Below are 16,945 nucleotides of genomic sequence, written 5' to 3'. Positions count from 1 at the left end.
CTTCTTTCCTTATTTTTTCCATAGAAATTATATTTTCGTTAGGTCGCTTTTCCGTAATCACTTACCCGTTGACTGTAATGCCGTAATCGTGAGAGGAAATCCGTAACAGTTGGCACCTCGGGAAACATACATTAGTTTAAAACTCTGATACCAGTACAGATAACCCAGAGGTGCCAACTAATAAGGACTGTCCATAATGATTACAGATTTTACTTCACATCACGGTCAAAGGGGAAATTATTACAGAAAAGCAACATCACGATAAAAAGTAATTTCTATGAAAAAAAAAAAAAAAATATATATATATATATATGTTCAATCTCCCACAGCATTACTGGTCAACCCTCCTCGTTTCAATGTTTGTAAGTTGGCAACTAAACACATTCGGTGGTTATTTGGTCATCACTTCCTTTTGTTTCGTGCAAGCATTGCAAAATCACAGCCAGATATACGCTGCTCTCTTAGCTAGAACGACGCATCAAGTCGGCTGTGAAGTAGGCTCTGCTGCTTGCCCTGCTGTTTTCTAGTGCGCGCGTTCGGCTCTCTCTTTGTTGTGTGCGTAGACGTGAGTAGTAGATTTAGCGCATTTCAATTCTAATTATCCTACTTGTTGATTCGAAAAGTGACTTTTTTTAAAACGAAGCAGGGAAATTGTCAAATTGTATCATCTTCTAAGAGGACAGCAGTGTTACAGAAATATCAAGATGGTTACATAAATGAATGGCCGTGCCTCCTTGCTTCACGTTAGTGAAAGCCACGTGTTCTGCAGTGTATGTTCCTGCGATTTCTCTGCGGCTCACAGTGGATGAGATGATTGCAGTAGACACATAGAATCCAAGAAACATCACACATATGGTGAATCAAAATTACGAAACCAGTCTGTTTCGTTCTTCGTAAAAAGTAATGAAACTGTTGTGACAAATGCCAAACTGCTGTTCACTTCATTTCTTTTGAAGCATAATATTCTGTTATCAGTTTCAGACCATACTGGAAATTTATTTAGATCAATGATCCCCGACTAAAATCTCAGAAATATGGTTGTGCAAGAACTAAAACCTCTGCTTAATACATGGCATCTGAGGCAAAAAAGAAAAGTGAATTTTTTCAAATAATGCCTTTTTCTTTGACTACTGATGGTAGTACAGATTCAAATGCAGTTAAACTTTATCCTATAGTTGTCTCTTTCTTTAATGCTCAGAGAGACCAAATATTAACTCTTCTAGAGAGTACTGACAATACAGGCAAGGGAATTTTCTCCGTTTTTAATAGTGAATTGTCTTCTTTAGCCATTCCATGGGAAAACTGCATTTCTTTTTCATCTGACAACACATACACAATGTTAGGGGCAAATAAAGGTGTTGCTAAATTTGTGAAGAACAAGGATTCTTCTGTTTATGTCCTGGGTTGTTCATGCCATCTCATACACATCTGTGCACAAAAAGCAGCAGCCCAATAACCAGTCAATGTCGAGAACTTTTTAGTTCAGCTATATTACTCTCTTGATAAGAGTTCTAAAAGGCAGAACACATTGAAAGTATATCAGGCTCTTTGTGGCACAGAGGGTCACAAAATGTTGAAATATGTCAGTACCCGTTTGCTCTTGCTTCTTCAGTCTATTAATCGAGTTCTTGAGCAATGGAAAGCTTTGACACTCATGTTTGTAGCGAGCCCCACCATAAAAATGAGAGCACCAAGCAGTTTGAAACTGTAAAATCTTCCTTACAAAACCCACACACAAAACTGTATTGCTACTTTCTTCAGAGTACACTCCCTGTCTTTAACTCAGTGAATTTATTTCTGCAAGAAGATGCTCCACCCATACATCTTAGGAGGAAACTTACTGGTCTTTTAACTGACCTATTCAATATAGCAACCAGCATCTTTTATCATAAAAGTTGGAGAACCTCCAACCAATGATCAAAATAAAATCTAAAATTATACCAATCCCTGAGTCAATTGCTTTCCAAAAAGCACTTCTTAACACTGGACCGACTACGGTGGTGGTGGTGATTATTGTTTTAAGAGGAAGTACAACTAGGCAACCATCCTCTATATAACACTAATCAGAAGGAAAAATGGAAGGGATCCGACACTTCGAAAAATGAAGATATCGGTCAAAGGAAGACAAGGGGCACGAAGGGCGTGAAAATGAAAGACTCCCTAGCCCTCGCAAACCTAATAGCGTCGGGGTCGGAAAAGAACAAGAGTTGACCAAGGGAGGTCGGATAGGATAGTTAAAAGTGAGGAGCCTGGCACAAGTAAGTGGAAGCAATGCCAGGACTCAACTGAGGGCCCCGTGGTCGCTAACCCACACTCCAAAGTTCAGAGCCCCTGGGGCTGGACCGACTACCCTTGAAGGAAACTACAATAGCTTATAACTTATAACAGATAGAGAATAACGAATGAAACAGGAGCAGCAAGCACGATCCCAAAGCCAAACACCAGTCAAGTGCCAATGCTGGATGCATGGCACTAGTTGAAAAAACAACATTCAGCTCACAATCACAGACTTAATTGCATGAACAGGAACAACCTATGAAAAAAGCGAATAATTACATCAAGCATACATGTAGAATTCACGATAGAATCACAAAAGAACTTGATATAACAACTCAAGGCAGAATAACCACTTTGAATACCAATAATATATAGAAAGCTAACACAAACCAATAAACGATTCCAATCACCCAGGGGAGCACAAAAAAATGACGTCAATAAAATGAGGAATAAAATCAGCAACAATCCGAAAATGCTTCTAAAAAAAAACGTATAATTCACATATAGGAACAGGCATTCATACGATCTGTCTTAACACTTTCAAGAAATTCAATATTGAAATAGCATACCGAACTAATAATGTTTTTGCAAATTCAAGTAATATTAACACAGACAATAAATTCAGTAAATCAGGGGTATACGCACCGACATATCAGAACTGTAACCAAATATACATTGGACAATCAGGAAGAAATATCCGATATAAAGAACATATAAACGACAAAAAGTACAGGAGATATTCGGCCATGTGCGAACATATGCACAAAAATCATTTTTTTACCAGCATAGAACAAGACATGAAATTAATACATTCGACAAATAAAGGGAAATATATGGACGTCCTGGAGAAATTAGAAATTTTAGGCTACTTAGAACAGAAACAAAATATAGACAATTTAAATGAACATTTTAATGAAGAAAATCTTATTTAAGTTGCCTAACCAACATTTGAAAAGAAAAAAGGATAAATAGGCAACATCAATTCTAACTTCTCGGCCCACACCCCTCCCCTCCTCTGAGGCAGTCAGGTTACGTGTTAAAGCCCTCATCTGCTTGCAGCCTTAGGTTACCGCATCATACGTACTAGTAAGTGTTTGGCTGGCGAACGGGTAGGCTTCCTTCGCTTCAACAATTTATGCAAGTTCAATTGCTTTCATACTTTAATAGTTTCGCGCTTGTTAGTCCATGTAACAGTTTTTTCTTACTTTAGAATACGAACAAATTCAAGGACATGACAGGAGGTTTGATCCACTCTGTTTGAAATCCAGTCCAACATCAGCAAAGCACAACTTTATCTGGCCTGATATAATCAATTACGCAATTAAATCCTAAGGCGTTATATAATTTAATGATAAATCAGTTTATCCTAGAAAGGGTTTTAACAATAACAAGACTAAGATTTTAAATCAGGTAGAATGATAGTTGATTTCTTAATGGGCCTATGCTTAAGTGGACTACAACAGCACAAATAGTAACAAGAAACATTTTATCTTTGGCTGCTACCAGCCTTTTACCTCCCTCATCACACCCCCTTTTTTTTTTAACTATTAAAAATTTATTTCTTCTATTACTGTCAAAATAGATTTAAACATTTTCTCCCAGTAATTTGGCCTCTTCTTGTATCACTACAGAGTCTTATTATTTATAAATTTCATTTTCCGTATTGACAGACTCAAAGTATAGATAAGAAATGTGTTTTTCCACCATTCATATATTGTGACCTGTGTGTTTTTAATATGTTTTACATACTCATGCTCTATTTATAACTTTTTAACCTGACCACTGATATTTTAATTATATGCTATTATTCCATCCCCCATTAGACATCCGGATGCCTAATACAATAACAACTTGTGTATTGTCTAATGGCTAAAACAAAACATGTACTAGCTGATGATGGCCGTTAAAGAGCCGAAACCGGTACTAGCTTAATCTATTAAAATAAATTGTGTATTGAATGGTGGAAAAACACATTTCACTACAGAGTCGCCGGGATCCAGTAAGCGATTTATATAAAGAAGGGGCTCGACGTAAGCCAGGGCCCATTTCAACTGTTTATTTATTGCTTGCTCTCCCGGGAACTCGTTTGCACTTTGCGTACCTTTACATTCAAAAACACTTTCATTGTAACATAATTCAACATGTGAGATCTCCATGCCGATCGAACTTATGATGAGCACGTCTGGTTACATCGCATAGGACATTTACAAGACACAATGCGGTCATTCGCAACAAGAGGAAAAAAGGGGATCAGGAAATGTCAAAAAATAAAAGTTGAGACAAACGTGACTCAAACTCACCATCTTCATAAATGAAGTGGAGAACCTTAACCACTCGACCACTGCGCCACCGACTCTCGCTTGATGGTACTTGGCATACTAAAGTTCTCTTAACTTTTCTAGACATTTTCAAAATCTTTTGAGTGTTGCACACTACTACTTTGCCAGTGTGTTTTTTGTGATGTAGTACTACCAACCTACAAAGTTTGAACAAAATCTGCGATGCGGACATTGTGACCTCCCCTTGTATGGTATCACAGATTGCAGAGTTTCATGAATGGCATCAAGCCTGCAAAAGCTAAACAAAGCCCTCTCAGAAACCAGTACTGGCAGCAATAGTAGACACTACCAGACTGGAAAGACTGGAATAAGCTAACAGAGGTAACCAACTCATGCCTCACAACCATTGCCAGTATCAAAAAATGCTTAACAGGATAAGAACTGGTATGGCTAGAATTAGCACCCGCCTAAAAAATTGGGTCTAGCCTCCTCAGTCCAGGTGTCCAGCCGGCTGGACACACTTATGTACAGCCGTAAATGCAAGAAATTCAGTTTCACTCTCTCTAAATCCTGTTGTCCAGCTTGCTGCACATGTACCTTTTACTCTTTGGTTTTTTAATCTTTGATTTTATGTTTCTGAAGTTGGCTAATCGCATTTAGGCATCATGGCGTCTATAGCTGAGATGGCTAGGAAGACTTCCCAGAGAAATAAGGGTAAGTACTGAAGTAACTCACAAGTTATTGTACGGTTAAGTATTGAAATTATTTGTATATATAATGGAGAAGCTCTCTGTGTAATGTAGAATACTGTACATATATTATTTATTTGCTTAATCCACTATTTCTTATGAAGTCCAGTCGGCTGGACACCAGGTCTCTGTTCAGTATCTCAGCTTTTTGGTGGGAAAATATGACATCTTTGCAAAGTGAAATCTTAACTCAGTTCAGTCCGTATGTTTGTTGCATTGAAATAGAATTTATCCAAAATTAATTTATATGTTAATCCGTTATTCTTGTATTGTGTGTTAATAATAATAATAATAATAATAATAATAATAATCTTCGTTTTATCTGTTTAGTTTACAGGAAACCAATCACAGATGAGGACATATTCACTCTGTTGGAAGAGAGCAGCGACATTGAAGATTTATCGGATGATGTTTTTGATGATCCAACGTGGGATGTTGTTTCTTCCGAAGAAAATTCTGATCCTTCACCTGAGCCAGAAGAACTTGAAGATATACATACCCCCTGCACATCAAAGTCTACCAAGCAAAGGAACATGAAATGGAAGAGGCAGCAATTTGATGACAAATTGAAGGATCTACCTGAGAAAGAATGGTCTGTGGGAGGGAGAGAACTATGGACACCACTAAGGTACTTCGAGCAGTACTTTCCTGATGAAATATGGAAGATTGTAGCTGAACAAACTAATATCAGAGCCTTGCAGGATAATCAAAGACCACTTCAAACCAATCCGAAATAAAATTAAACAACCTGTGGGGGCACATATTATTACAGGATGCATGAAATTTCCTAGATTTCGGATGTACTACCGTCAGGGTTTAAGGGTACCTGCAGTGACTGTCATTTCCAGAGACAGGATGTTTAAATTGAGGAATTATCTGCATTTTGTGGACAATTTAGGTGTTTCAGATGATGAAAAACAGGAAAATAAATTGTGGAAGGTGCAGCCGATACTTGATACTGTTCGGAGGAAGTGTTTGACCCTTCCAGTTTCACGTAATCTGTCAGTAGATGAGCAGATGATTCCATTTACTGGAACTACGTCACTGAGACAGTTTGTAAAAAACAAACCAAATCCAGTTGGTATTAAGAATGTTGTTCTTGCAACTCCAGATGGACTGGTACTAGATTTTTTCATCTATCAAGGAGCCAAAACCTGGCCTAATGGCCAGCCTTCCCCTAACTTAGGTATTGGAGGGTCAGTTGTAGTGAAACTGGTGGAAGATAGAATTCCAAGTGACCATATAGTTTACTGCGACAGATACTTCACCTCAATCCCACTGCTCGACTACCTTCTTGAAAGACGCATTTTTTGCCACAGGTACGATACTCGCTAGCCGCATAGACAGTTCAGCGAAATCAAAACTTCCCAGTGACAAAGACTTGCTGAAGAGAGGAAGAGGTTCCTGCGATGAATTTGTAAGAGAAGATGGAAATATGTGTATCGTAAAATGGATGGATAACAGTTCAGTCCTCTTAGCCTCGACCTGTACTGGTGCATTCCCTACACACTTTGTCAGACGGTGGGACAAGAAAAGCAAATCCTACATTGATGTTGAGCAGGCCAAGCTTGTTCTCACCTACAACTCATCAATGGGAGGGGTAGACTTACGTGACCGAATGGTATCATTTTACCGCATTTCCATGAGAACAAAGAAATGGCCTGTTCGAGTTTTCTTCCATTTCATTGATTTGGCCATTGGTAATTCATGGATTGAATATAGGAAAGACCAGAAAGCTCTTGGTCATAGACCTAAAGAAACAATGGATCTTCTGGAGTTCAAGATCTATATTGGAGAATCACTAAGTTTTGCTGCCACTGCTAGAAGACAGGCAATTTATTCTTCTGATAGGACGATGAGAGCCCTGAACCACCAAGAAAGAAAAACAGTCCAGCTACAATTCCCAACAAAGACATCAGAAAATCAGGAAACAACCATCTACCTATTTGTGCAATTGATGATAAAAACAAATGGATGAGATGTCGAAACAAGGACTGTAAGTCTAGAACGAAATTCATGTGTGTTCAGTGTAATGTATTTCTGTGCATATCGAGTGAGAGGCAGTGTTTCCTACAATTTCACAGCTGAATGTTACATTGTTAACAACAGATGCACAATGTGTGTAAAGAATTGATTCTCGATAGTTAGAATCTTATTTTATGTTCACTTATTTTCTCTGTGTTTACAACAATTGAGACTCAGTGTCCAGCATACTGGACACACTGTTACGTAATAAAATACCTATGATGAAATAAAATTATTTCTTTTCTTGTGTTATTTGGTACCTAACTGAATTATTTATGCAAAAAACAAACTTGTAACATACTTCATTTCCACTCGGGACTGAGGAGGCTAGAGCCTGCACAAAATGATGCCTGTGATAGCAGCAACTTTCAAGATCTGGAGTATCTGTACCACTACCCAGAGGAAACTCAGCATGAAGATTTTGATGTAGGCAGTGACAAGGCTGCTTGATACTGAGGCACTTCCAAAATTTGAGAAGAATCTGATGTGATCATCATCACTCTCAGATGTCTTCTCTTCAGCGACCAGAGTGAGACAAGACTGCATTCTTTCCCCTCCTCCCGTTTAATATATACAGTGAATATAACATGAGGAAAGAACTTGAAGACTGGAATAACACCATCACAATTGGCAGCAGGAAAATCCAACAATCTCTTGTACACAGATTATAGTATAATTACAACAGGTGAACATGAATTAGAAACCATTATGTGGAATTTAGATGAACAGATCATAGCTTATGGTCCTGAAATCAAGATCATGGAAGTGACGATAGTAGACCACCTCAGTAACAAAAGCTGACACCACAAAAAATGTAGGCTACGAGGTTGTCAGTTGCTTCTAGTATCTAGGATCTGTTGTCACTAATACCGGTGACAGAGTCCAAGATCCATACACACATTGCGAAACTTACAAGCATTTGGAAGGACACCTCCATCACTACCAAGATTAAAATTGTCCTCATTTGAACTCTGACCTAAAATATGCAGTAAACTGGCTGATTGCCAGAGAATTGATGTACACCAAACAAATGAATTAATTCTGGAAGAACTAAGTGTCAAAACAAGAATGCCATCAGCAAAGACTACCAGTGAGGCCAGAGGAAATGGAAAGATTCATTATAAAGGGTAAAACTGATTACCAAACCCAGAAGACCTGCACAATAGCAATGGATGGATCATATCAAGTGAATGACCAGAATGAGCCTACAGCAAGAGCCACCATGACCAACCCAGACTCCTGGTGGCAGATAGTCACCAGGATTACAGCATAATGCCACTACATACTAATAAGAGTTGGACTGAGAACTAGATTTTTGAAATACCATAAGCAAGTCTACACATACAGGGATGCCATTCCTAGAAAATGTTCAGAAGAATTCTCCCATCAAAACTTTTCTACAAGACATATATAGGCAGTGCTTTTCTGTTTTCTGAAACAAATAAGTAAATAAAACTGTTACAATAAATTAGTTAAAATTTAATACAGTGGAACCTTTATTATCCGTTCCCAGAATCTACGTTTTTCCAGATTATTCGTTCAAATTATACAGCCCCGCAAACATCCTAATTAAATCATGCTGTAAAAGATCCTGCTTCATCCGTTCCTCGAAAAAAAGTATTTCCCGGATCAACCGTCCAGAAATTTCAGTCCCAACCATGCTAAATCCTCTATATCAAGTGTTTTTCAAGAAAAAGTTCTCATGAAAGGACGGCTACGACATACCTATTGATTTTGACGTTAATGCCCCGTCATTGCGATAATTAGAGCAAGTACTACTGGGAAAGCGATCGGCGATGTACCTGCTTAAGGGACCATCTTAGCATTTTATTCAGCTGGTACGAAGGTAATCCATAAAAATAAGGTCTGCTATTTTTTTTATAAATACAGAACTCTGTTCATGTAGCTGTTGGTCACAATATTGTGAAGAGTGTTTCCCGCGCTCGCATATAAACATGCGCATGCCGCACTCAGTCTTGGCTTAGCAGCCGTTGACAATGGAGCTCCCGTTGGATGTTACCGCCAAGTGCGAAGTGCGCGCAGTTATTCGGTTTTTGAACACAAAAGGTACTGAACCGATTGAAATCCATCGTCAATTGACGGAAGTGTATGGCGAGTCTTGCATGGATGTCAAAAATGTTCGTAAGTGGTGTAGAGAGTTTGCAGTCGGTCGGACTGCTCTACTTTAAGACGAACAAAGGAGCGGGAGACAGTCAATTTCCGTTGAGACAGTCTTGAAGGTTCAGCAAATCTTGCGTGAAAATCGGCGGATCACTCTGGATGATCTATGCACTTTGGTTCCTGAGGTTTCCTGAAGCGCCGCTCACAGGATTTTAACAGAAATGTTGAAATACCGGAAAGTGTGCGCAAGATGGGTGCCACGCATGCTGACTGAAGACTACATGCGGCAACAAGTTGATTCTTCCTGTGCATTTCTTCAACGCTTTACAGCCAAACAGGACAATTTTTTGGACTCAATTGTCAGGGGTGACGAAACCTGGGCGTTCCACTTTACACCTGAGACCAAGCAACAATCACGCCAGTGGCGGCATCCCTCTTCGCCAAAGCTGCGGAAATTCAAGCAAACACAGTCTCCCGGTAAAGTCATGACAACTGTGTTTTGGGATTGAAAAGTGGTATTGTCGACTTTATTGCCCGCTGGGACTACAATTAACGCTGACAGGTACTACGAGACCCTGAAAAAACTCAGACTGGCAATTCAGAACCGGAGAAGAGGAATGTTGAGCAAGGACGTAAATATTCTCCATGACAACACTCGCCCGCAACAGTTTCAGTGGGGAACATCACCCACCCACCCTATAGTCCCGACTTGGCGCCCAGTGACTATCACTTGTTCCCTAAGTTGAAAGAACATTTGGCTGTAAAGCGATTCAGCACTGACGAGGTGAAAGATGAGGTTCACCACTTGCTGAACAGCATGGCGGCGAGCTGGTATGACATGGGCATACAAAAACTGTCACAGTGTCTACAAAAATGCATTGACCGAAATGGTGATTATGTAAAAAAAAAAACCCAGCTAAATGTTTGAGCTGTAAAATGATGTAAACCATTGTAGAAATAAAAGGGTCTATGTATTTATAAAAAATATAGGAGACCTTACTTTTGGGATTACCCTCTTGTTATTTAGGGAATCCTCTGAAATCATAAAACAGAGTGGCCACAACAATTGGAGGAAGACAGAGCATATTTCGACAGCTCTACTTTAAGACTGAACTAGTTCAACTAAATGTTCATATTTATAAAATATCTACATCACGTCCAGGGTTAGATGTTTATTTTTGACTTTTTTCTATCGTATTGCTGAACAGGTTTTCAGCATTTCCCACGCGGCGCTATGTAATATAGTCACTGGGCTTGCAGACAGGAATCAAAATTTCTCCTTTCTAACAGAAGTCTAGTATTTTAGTATGATCTGATACAATTACGTTGACACCAGACCATCACTGTTTTGGTCCTAATATGAGACAGTTTTACATTTACTTTTTCATGTTAAAAATGTCCTTATAAAAACAGCATTCATTTTATTTGCGCAGCATAACATTTAAAAGGTTTGTATCATTTCCTACTCGCACTGGTTCGTGCAGCAAATGCACTTTACAGCTGTCCCAAATAAACCAAGATTCCTGGAGTTTTTATGGGGCTTTTTATCTTTCCAATCTGCTTGTGATTAGTGACGGGAAGAATTGAAAATACATTGGAGAACTTTTGAGAATCGATACATTCGAAACTATATTCTCAAGTTCAACATAATCTTTAAAAGTCGGTGTAGGCCTAATTTATGCGGTACAAGATTTCCAGAAACTTTCTACAAACATACCGGAGATCAAAAAAAAAGATTTCGCCATCATATTGGGCGCTTCTGTATCCGATGTGCTTTATTTGATTAGATTAGAGAATTAAAAACTACTTGCTATCGATTGTTGTTAGTCTTGGCGTTATTTATTAAATATTTCGATGAGCTTGGATGATCAAAGTTGGTGACAAAAGAAGTTTTCATGGAAAACTGACTAAGTTTCCCTGGTAAAAGTGAATTTAAAATATCGAGATTTGTAACTCATGTTAATGTTTGAAGCCGGCCGCGTGATCTGGCTTGCCTGCCTCTCACCCGTAGGCCTGGGATACGATTCCCGGATATTTACCTGGATATAAGGGCCGGTTCAAGGTCCATCTGCTTATGTGATTACCGTTAGTTGAGGAGCTATCTAACCGAGATGACAAACCCCGTCTAGAGAGCCAGGAATAACTGCAGAGAGGACTTGTCACACTGACCATGCATCCCCTCATAATGTACAGATCTTCGGGCTGAGCAGCGGTCGCTTGGTGGGCCAAAGCCCATTAGGGCTGTACTTTGCATTGTGTTAGGTGTTTGTTAGATCATAATTATATGCATTTAATTATTGTGATGTTTAGCCAAATTGTTGATGGTTTTAATTTATTCCCGGATATTTTGTTTTACCGTATCTTACGTTTTTTATTACATGTGAATAGGTGGGAGAACAATATAAACATTCTAGTGTTATTTAATTCTTTCGTTTTTTCCCGGGGTCCCCCCAAAAAAATGGAGAATCGAGGTTCCACTGTACACAAAGTGTACCATAATGTCAAACCTAATCTATAGGACAATAAACAACTTAAACTAATCTTTACATTAACCTTCAGACTTCATTCTTTGGTGTCAACATTAAAGTTCATTTGCAAGAAACCACATTCACATCAAGAGGTAGAAATGGAAATGCTGTTGATTGTGTTTACAAGTGGTAAACAACAAATTCACAATAACCTAGAAACTGCCTGTCTTGAATCATTAGTTCCCTACACAAATTTTGTGCTTCAATTTCATCAAAAGCAACATTCCTCCAATGTAAATGAAACTAACTATTGATGAAAATTATGTTAATACCTCATACTGGCATTTCTCTACCCAGTGAAACCGTAAAGTTGCCATCATAATACCAAAGTTTGAAACTGATTTTCTTGCAATTCTGTCTAGCAATGTTTAACTTGCAGCAAATGGTCAATTTTCAAGCAAGGTACTACTGGTTTTCAAGAAAAGAATATAAAGGTATAATTTCCCGATTACTTAAACTTATCTATACGATTAGAAGCTAAGAAACCTTTTTGGAAAATTTTCCTCTTGCGGATTAAAAATAAAGCAAAAACACAAACAAGCAATGTCGCAAGGTCGCAGGCTGCTCTAACACCTCATTTTTATGCCACTTGATAGAGTTGATAGGTCTCGGGGTTGGTGTTCAACTTGTGAGGTGCAGTCACACAGACAGCAGGAAACTTTTCAAATTCTATTTTATTCCTTTTTGTGGTTGGCTCCCGTATTTTCTTGCGTCTACCTTCCTAGCATGTGAACTTGAGGCAGTGCACAGTTCAGTGTTGCTCTAGCTGTTGACTGGTGCAGTTGATTGTGTAGTAAAATTTGAGCGGTACCATAGACCGCACCTCACCGTTTACATTCCATATCGACCATGCATGCGGGACACTTATCGATTAACTTGAATAGAAACCTGAATTTGAAAGCACTCTAAGCACTGCTTAAGGAGGATGCCAAGTAATATTGAAACTGACTGATGATGAATGAATGATAACCACCTGACTAAAAGGATATTTAAATATATAACTGGATTGAGGAGGACAACGAAATGGGTGGAGAAGGTGAAGGACACAGAAGAAATTAAAATAACACCAGAATTGATCCTCAACAGAAAGAAGTTCAGAACTCGAGTAGATGACCACAAATTCCATGAAAAGCAAAGGAAGAATAGACCCAAATTTGTAATATCTGAGGAGCAGAGAAAAATAAGGAGTGAACGAATGAAGTTCTGGGAAGAGAAAAGAAGACTGGCCAGAAAGCATTAAGTTTCACGTGGTCCACAGTTGGCCAAATTCGGAAGAAAGTAGAAACGGTGACAATATTTCAGGAAGTGAATTTTCTGTTTGCGGCATCAGTGATGGTGCAGAAGCGAAAGAAGAAAATGAGGATGTGAATGGTGAGGATAGCACTGCCAGTAGAACATAATGCGAAATAAACAGATATAAATGGCCATATGACCAATTCGCAAAAAGAAGCAGGATACAAAACCATAATGATTTTGCCCAAAATATTACATGTGATTTTTTACAAAATCATGTAATTTACCTTGTTTAATAGTTTCATTCTATCCGTCACATGTATTTGTTCCTAAATATTAATTGTATAATGATATTTTGTAAAGGTTCCTTTTTTTTTTTAGTAAATTAAAACCGATTAGTAAAAAAATGTTATCACACTATTAGGAGTGAAAGTAAGGATAATGGAAGTACGCTTTGATTTTATGAAATATTTGCATTTTTAACCTCTGTTAAATGGATGGAGGTACCAATACAAGCAATTTGAAGATAATCATTTGGTTAGGTGTGGCTATGGGTAACTAAGACAGATCAGCGGTCTCCGAGACCTCGCCTCACAATGTAAGTCTTAGAAATACGACCTCACAAATTGAGGGTTAAGATTAATACCAATATAAAAAAATGCATAAGAGTGTACGATATTGCTCACTTTAGCGCAAGACTTGGTAGTTCTGTTCTTAACACCACTTTGTAACATGGTTCCATCAATCATATATTGTGTTCATGTGCAGCAATTAAAATTAATAAAATGAGGTTCAACATCTATGAAGTGCAAGGATATGATTGAAATAGCCAATATAAAATTGGGCAACAGATAAATTACAGTGCACAGATTTAATTATATTTGCCTGCTATTATAACTTTAGGACGATGAACATTCTGGTTTTTGGCACCATGGATGTGTGTAAAAGAAACTATCCAATAATAACCAGTGTTATTTTTATGTTTCCTTCAGGCTAACAACCTGTCGGAAGGACATTTGATTGCTTTCAAGTCTTGCCGAAAGAAAACTGCAAGACCGTAATGGGACACACGGCCCAATACTTGGAAGGAAGATGATGATTTTTATGTCAGAATAGGATGAAGAGAGGTGGCCAAAGACTTGCATTAGTATCTGAATCTCCTGAATGATTAAGACCTTTATGGTAAGCACTTAATATTGCCTTTCTTGACCTGCATCTGAACATGAGCGTATGCAACATCTTGTCTTTTACAATTTCATAAAGCTCTGATGTAGTTTTAGATATGTGAATTATCATCATCCCAAAAAGACATTACCAGTGTAAAAGAATCCTGCTTCACTCAGCTTATCTGGACGTTGTTTCATTGACACTGGCCAAATATTTTCATATGAGCGTAACCTTCCTTCAATAGAACTGTACTTTGTATATATTGGTCCTTTACTTTTATGGATTCCCAACTTCTCCAAGGCAGCTGCCTGTTCATCAAGTTTTCCATCTCCTGAAACAAAACATGTAAAACATAACAATGAAGAATTTTAACCACCAATTTTGGGAAGAAAGAAAAGAAAGGAGAGAGAAAAAAGAAGTAGTTGTACTAACCATTCTGCAGCATAGTATTTGGTAGCATTCCTAATCCCTGTGGACCACAAGTATCGCAGCCTCGTACGCTATTGCTTTCTGGTACTATAGGTGGGTCGTTAGGATCCAATGGTATGTTACCAACAGGAATTTTACGAAGGTACGGGCAAGCAGGGGACCATTTCAAGTGGTCTCTGAAAGGGTCATCTCCTTCTTCCCAGCGTCCAATTTCAACACCGCAAAACACACACTGGACAATATCTTCCTTCCTTAAATAATAAAAACCAGCAGCTGCCAGTCTATCTGGAGCAAGAAAACTTACAGGCCATGTTCTAAATGTTGTACAACGATCTGCTTCAGATTTTAAGTTTAAAGTAGTCCTATCAACCTCATCACTTCCAGCTGATGCAGCATTTTCTTTCACTAATTGGGAAGAAGTGCCAGTCCCATCAGGAGCCATATGTTGAATTATGATTTTGCAGATCTCAGTTTCAGGACAGTTCGTTTAGAGCCTGCAAATTACCTGTAAGAGACAAAGAAAATCAAATTTACTGTGAACATGTAACTCAGGGATGATAAATCAGCAAGTTCTATTCCACCATCAAAAATGGAAAACAAACAAGATCTGAGTTGAGTAACAATCTTATTTACTTTTCAAAACAGGGTTTCAAAATATAGTTTCACATATGAGACTAATAAGGACACACAGACTAATGTTCAATATAACACAGTCAACATTATCTTCACAATTGACAGGAAGAATTAAACTTGCTACAAAGAAAATATGTCAAAATGGGGGAAGAAAGTCAGGGAATAAATTTCCAATTTTTAAAATTTCTTACATATGTACACATCCTTCAGAAACAGGATATCAACTTGGAGTCATCAGTCCATAGACTGGTTTGATACAGCTCTCCATGCCAACCTATCCTGTGCTAACCTTTGCAATTAAACGTAACTGTTACATCCTACATCTACTCTAATCTGCTTGTCATATTCATACCTTAGTCTACCCCTACCATTCTTACTGCCTACACTTCCCTCAAAAACCAACTGAACAAGTCCTGGGTGTCTTAAGATGTGTTCTATCATTCTATCTCCTCTCCCCAATTTGATTCTGTATCGCTTCATTCATGATCTGATCTATCCAGCTCACCTTCAGCATATATCTGTAACACCACATTTCAAAAGCTTCAATTCTTTCTGAAGTAGTTATTGTCCATGTTTCACTACCACACAATGCCACGCTCCAGACGGAAGTCTTCAAAAACAAATTTCTTCTCTTAAGAAAGGCCTTTCTTGCTTGTGCTAGTCTGCATTTTATGTCCTTGTTACTCTTGCCATCATTAGTTATTTTGCTACCCAAGTAACCATATTCATTTACTTCCTCTAAGTCTTCATTTTATGATATGGAATCAATTCTAATTACATTATTATTCAAAATATTTTAATCATAAAGATTAGCAAATTTTATTTTATCATATGGATTTCAGTGTCAGGAATGTCTGAAAACATATTTGGCTCGCCTGGTGCGGGTCTTTCTATTTGATGCCCATGGGCAACCTGTGGATCTGGGTGTGGGAAGATGATCAGTTGCGAACGCTGGGATCAAGACGTGGTCTACCACTAGACTTAGGTTACCCCTTTTCGATGTTTGGTTTAGGGAACTTCAAGCCCTCAGTGTTTTCAGCTGTAGCCAACAGCCAACGGACTAGCCTACTGTGTTGTCAAGGCTGCTGCACAAGCTGCTGCCAATGCTGCTCAACCCCTGAACAGTGGAGATTGTAGCTTAAAGTCTGGCTGTGCGGCTAAATGGATAGAATGCTTGCCTTTGTTCTGATGGTCCCGGTTCAATTTTCAGAATCAACCCCCTCATACTGTTAATTCCACTGGCTTGGGGACTGGGTGTTTATGATGTCTTCACCACTCATTTTATCCTCATTAGGTCACCACCAAGCCTATACAGATACCATGCACTATTATTATTATTATTATTATTATTATTATTATTAAATAGTAAGCCTCCGTGTCTCAGGCGGCAGCAACCCGGCCTTTCACCGATGGGTTCTATGGTTCAAATCCTGGTCACTCCATGTGAGATTTGTGCTGAACAAAGTGGAGGCAGGACAGGTTTTTCTCCAGGTACTCCAGTGTT

At 38.5% G+C, this 16,945-nt stretch overlaps 1 protein-coding gene across 2 annotated transcripts in view; it reads right to left on the bottom strand.

Annotated features, from left to right (window-relative positions):
- LOC136866442 (death-associated inhibitor of apoptosis 1) overlaps positions 1-16,945 on the bottom strand; it is a 187,755-nt gene that overhangs the window by 10,785 nt on the left and 160,025 nt on the right. For both annotated transcript variants that reach the window (XM_067143389.2, XM_067143387.2), the window contains exons 2-3: positions 14,812-15,313; positions 14,528-14,710 (exon numbers count right to left, since the gene is read on the bottom strand). In XM_067143389.2, coding sequence (XP_066999490.1) covers positions 14,528-14,710; positions 14,812-15,250 — 622 coding nt within the window. In that variant the 5' untranslated portion in view covers positions 15,251-15,313. The remainder of the gene's footprint in view (positions 1-14,527; positions 14,711-14,811; positions 15,314-16,945) is intronic.

This window comes from Anabrus simplex, chromosome 3 (assembly GCF_040414725.1).
Source record: "Anabrus simplex isolate iqAnaSimp1 chromosome 3, ASM4041472v1, whole genome shotgun sequence".
Taxonomy (NCBI): domain Eukaryota; kingdom Metazoa; phylum Arthropoda; class Insecta; order Orthoptera; family Tettigoniidae; genus Anabrus; species Anabrus simplex.
The sequence above is the reverse complement of the archived record's forward strand: the minus strand, read 5'-3'. Positions and strand labels throughout refer to the sequence as shown.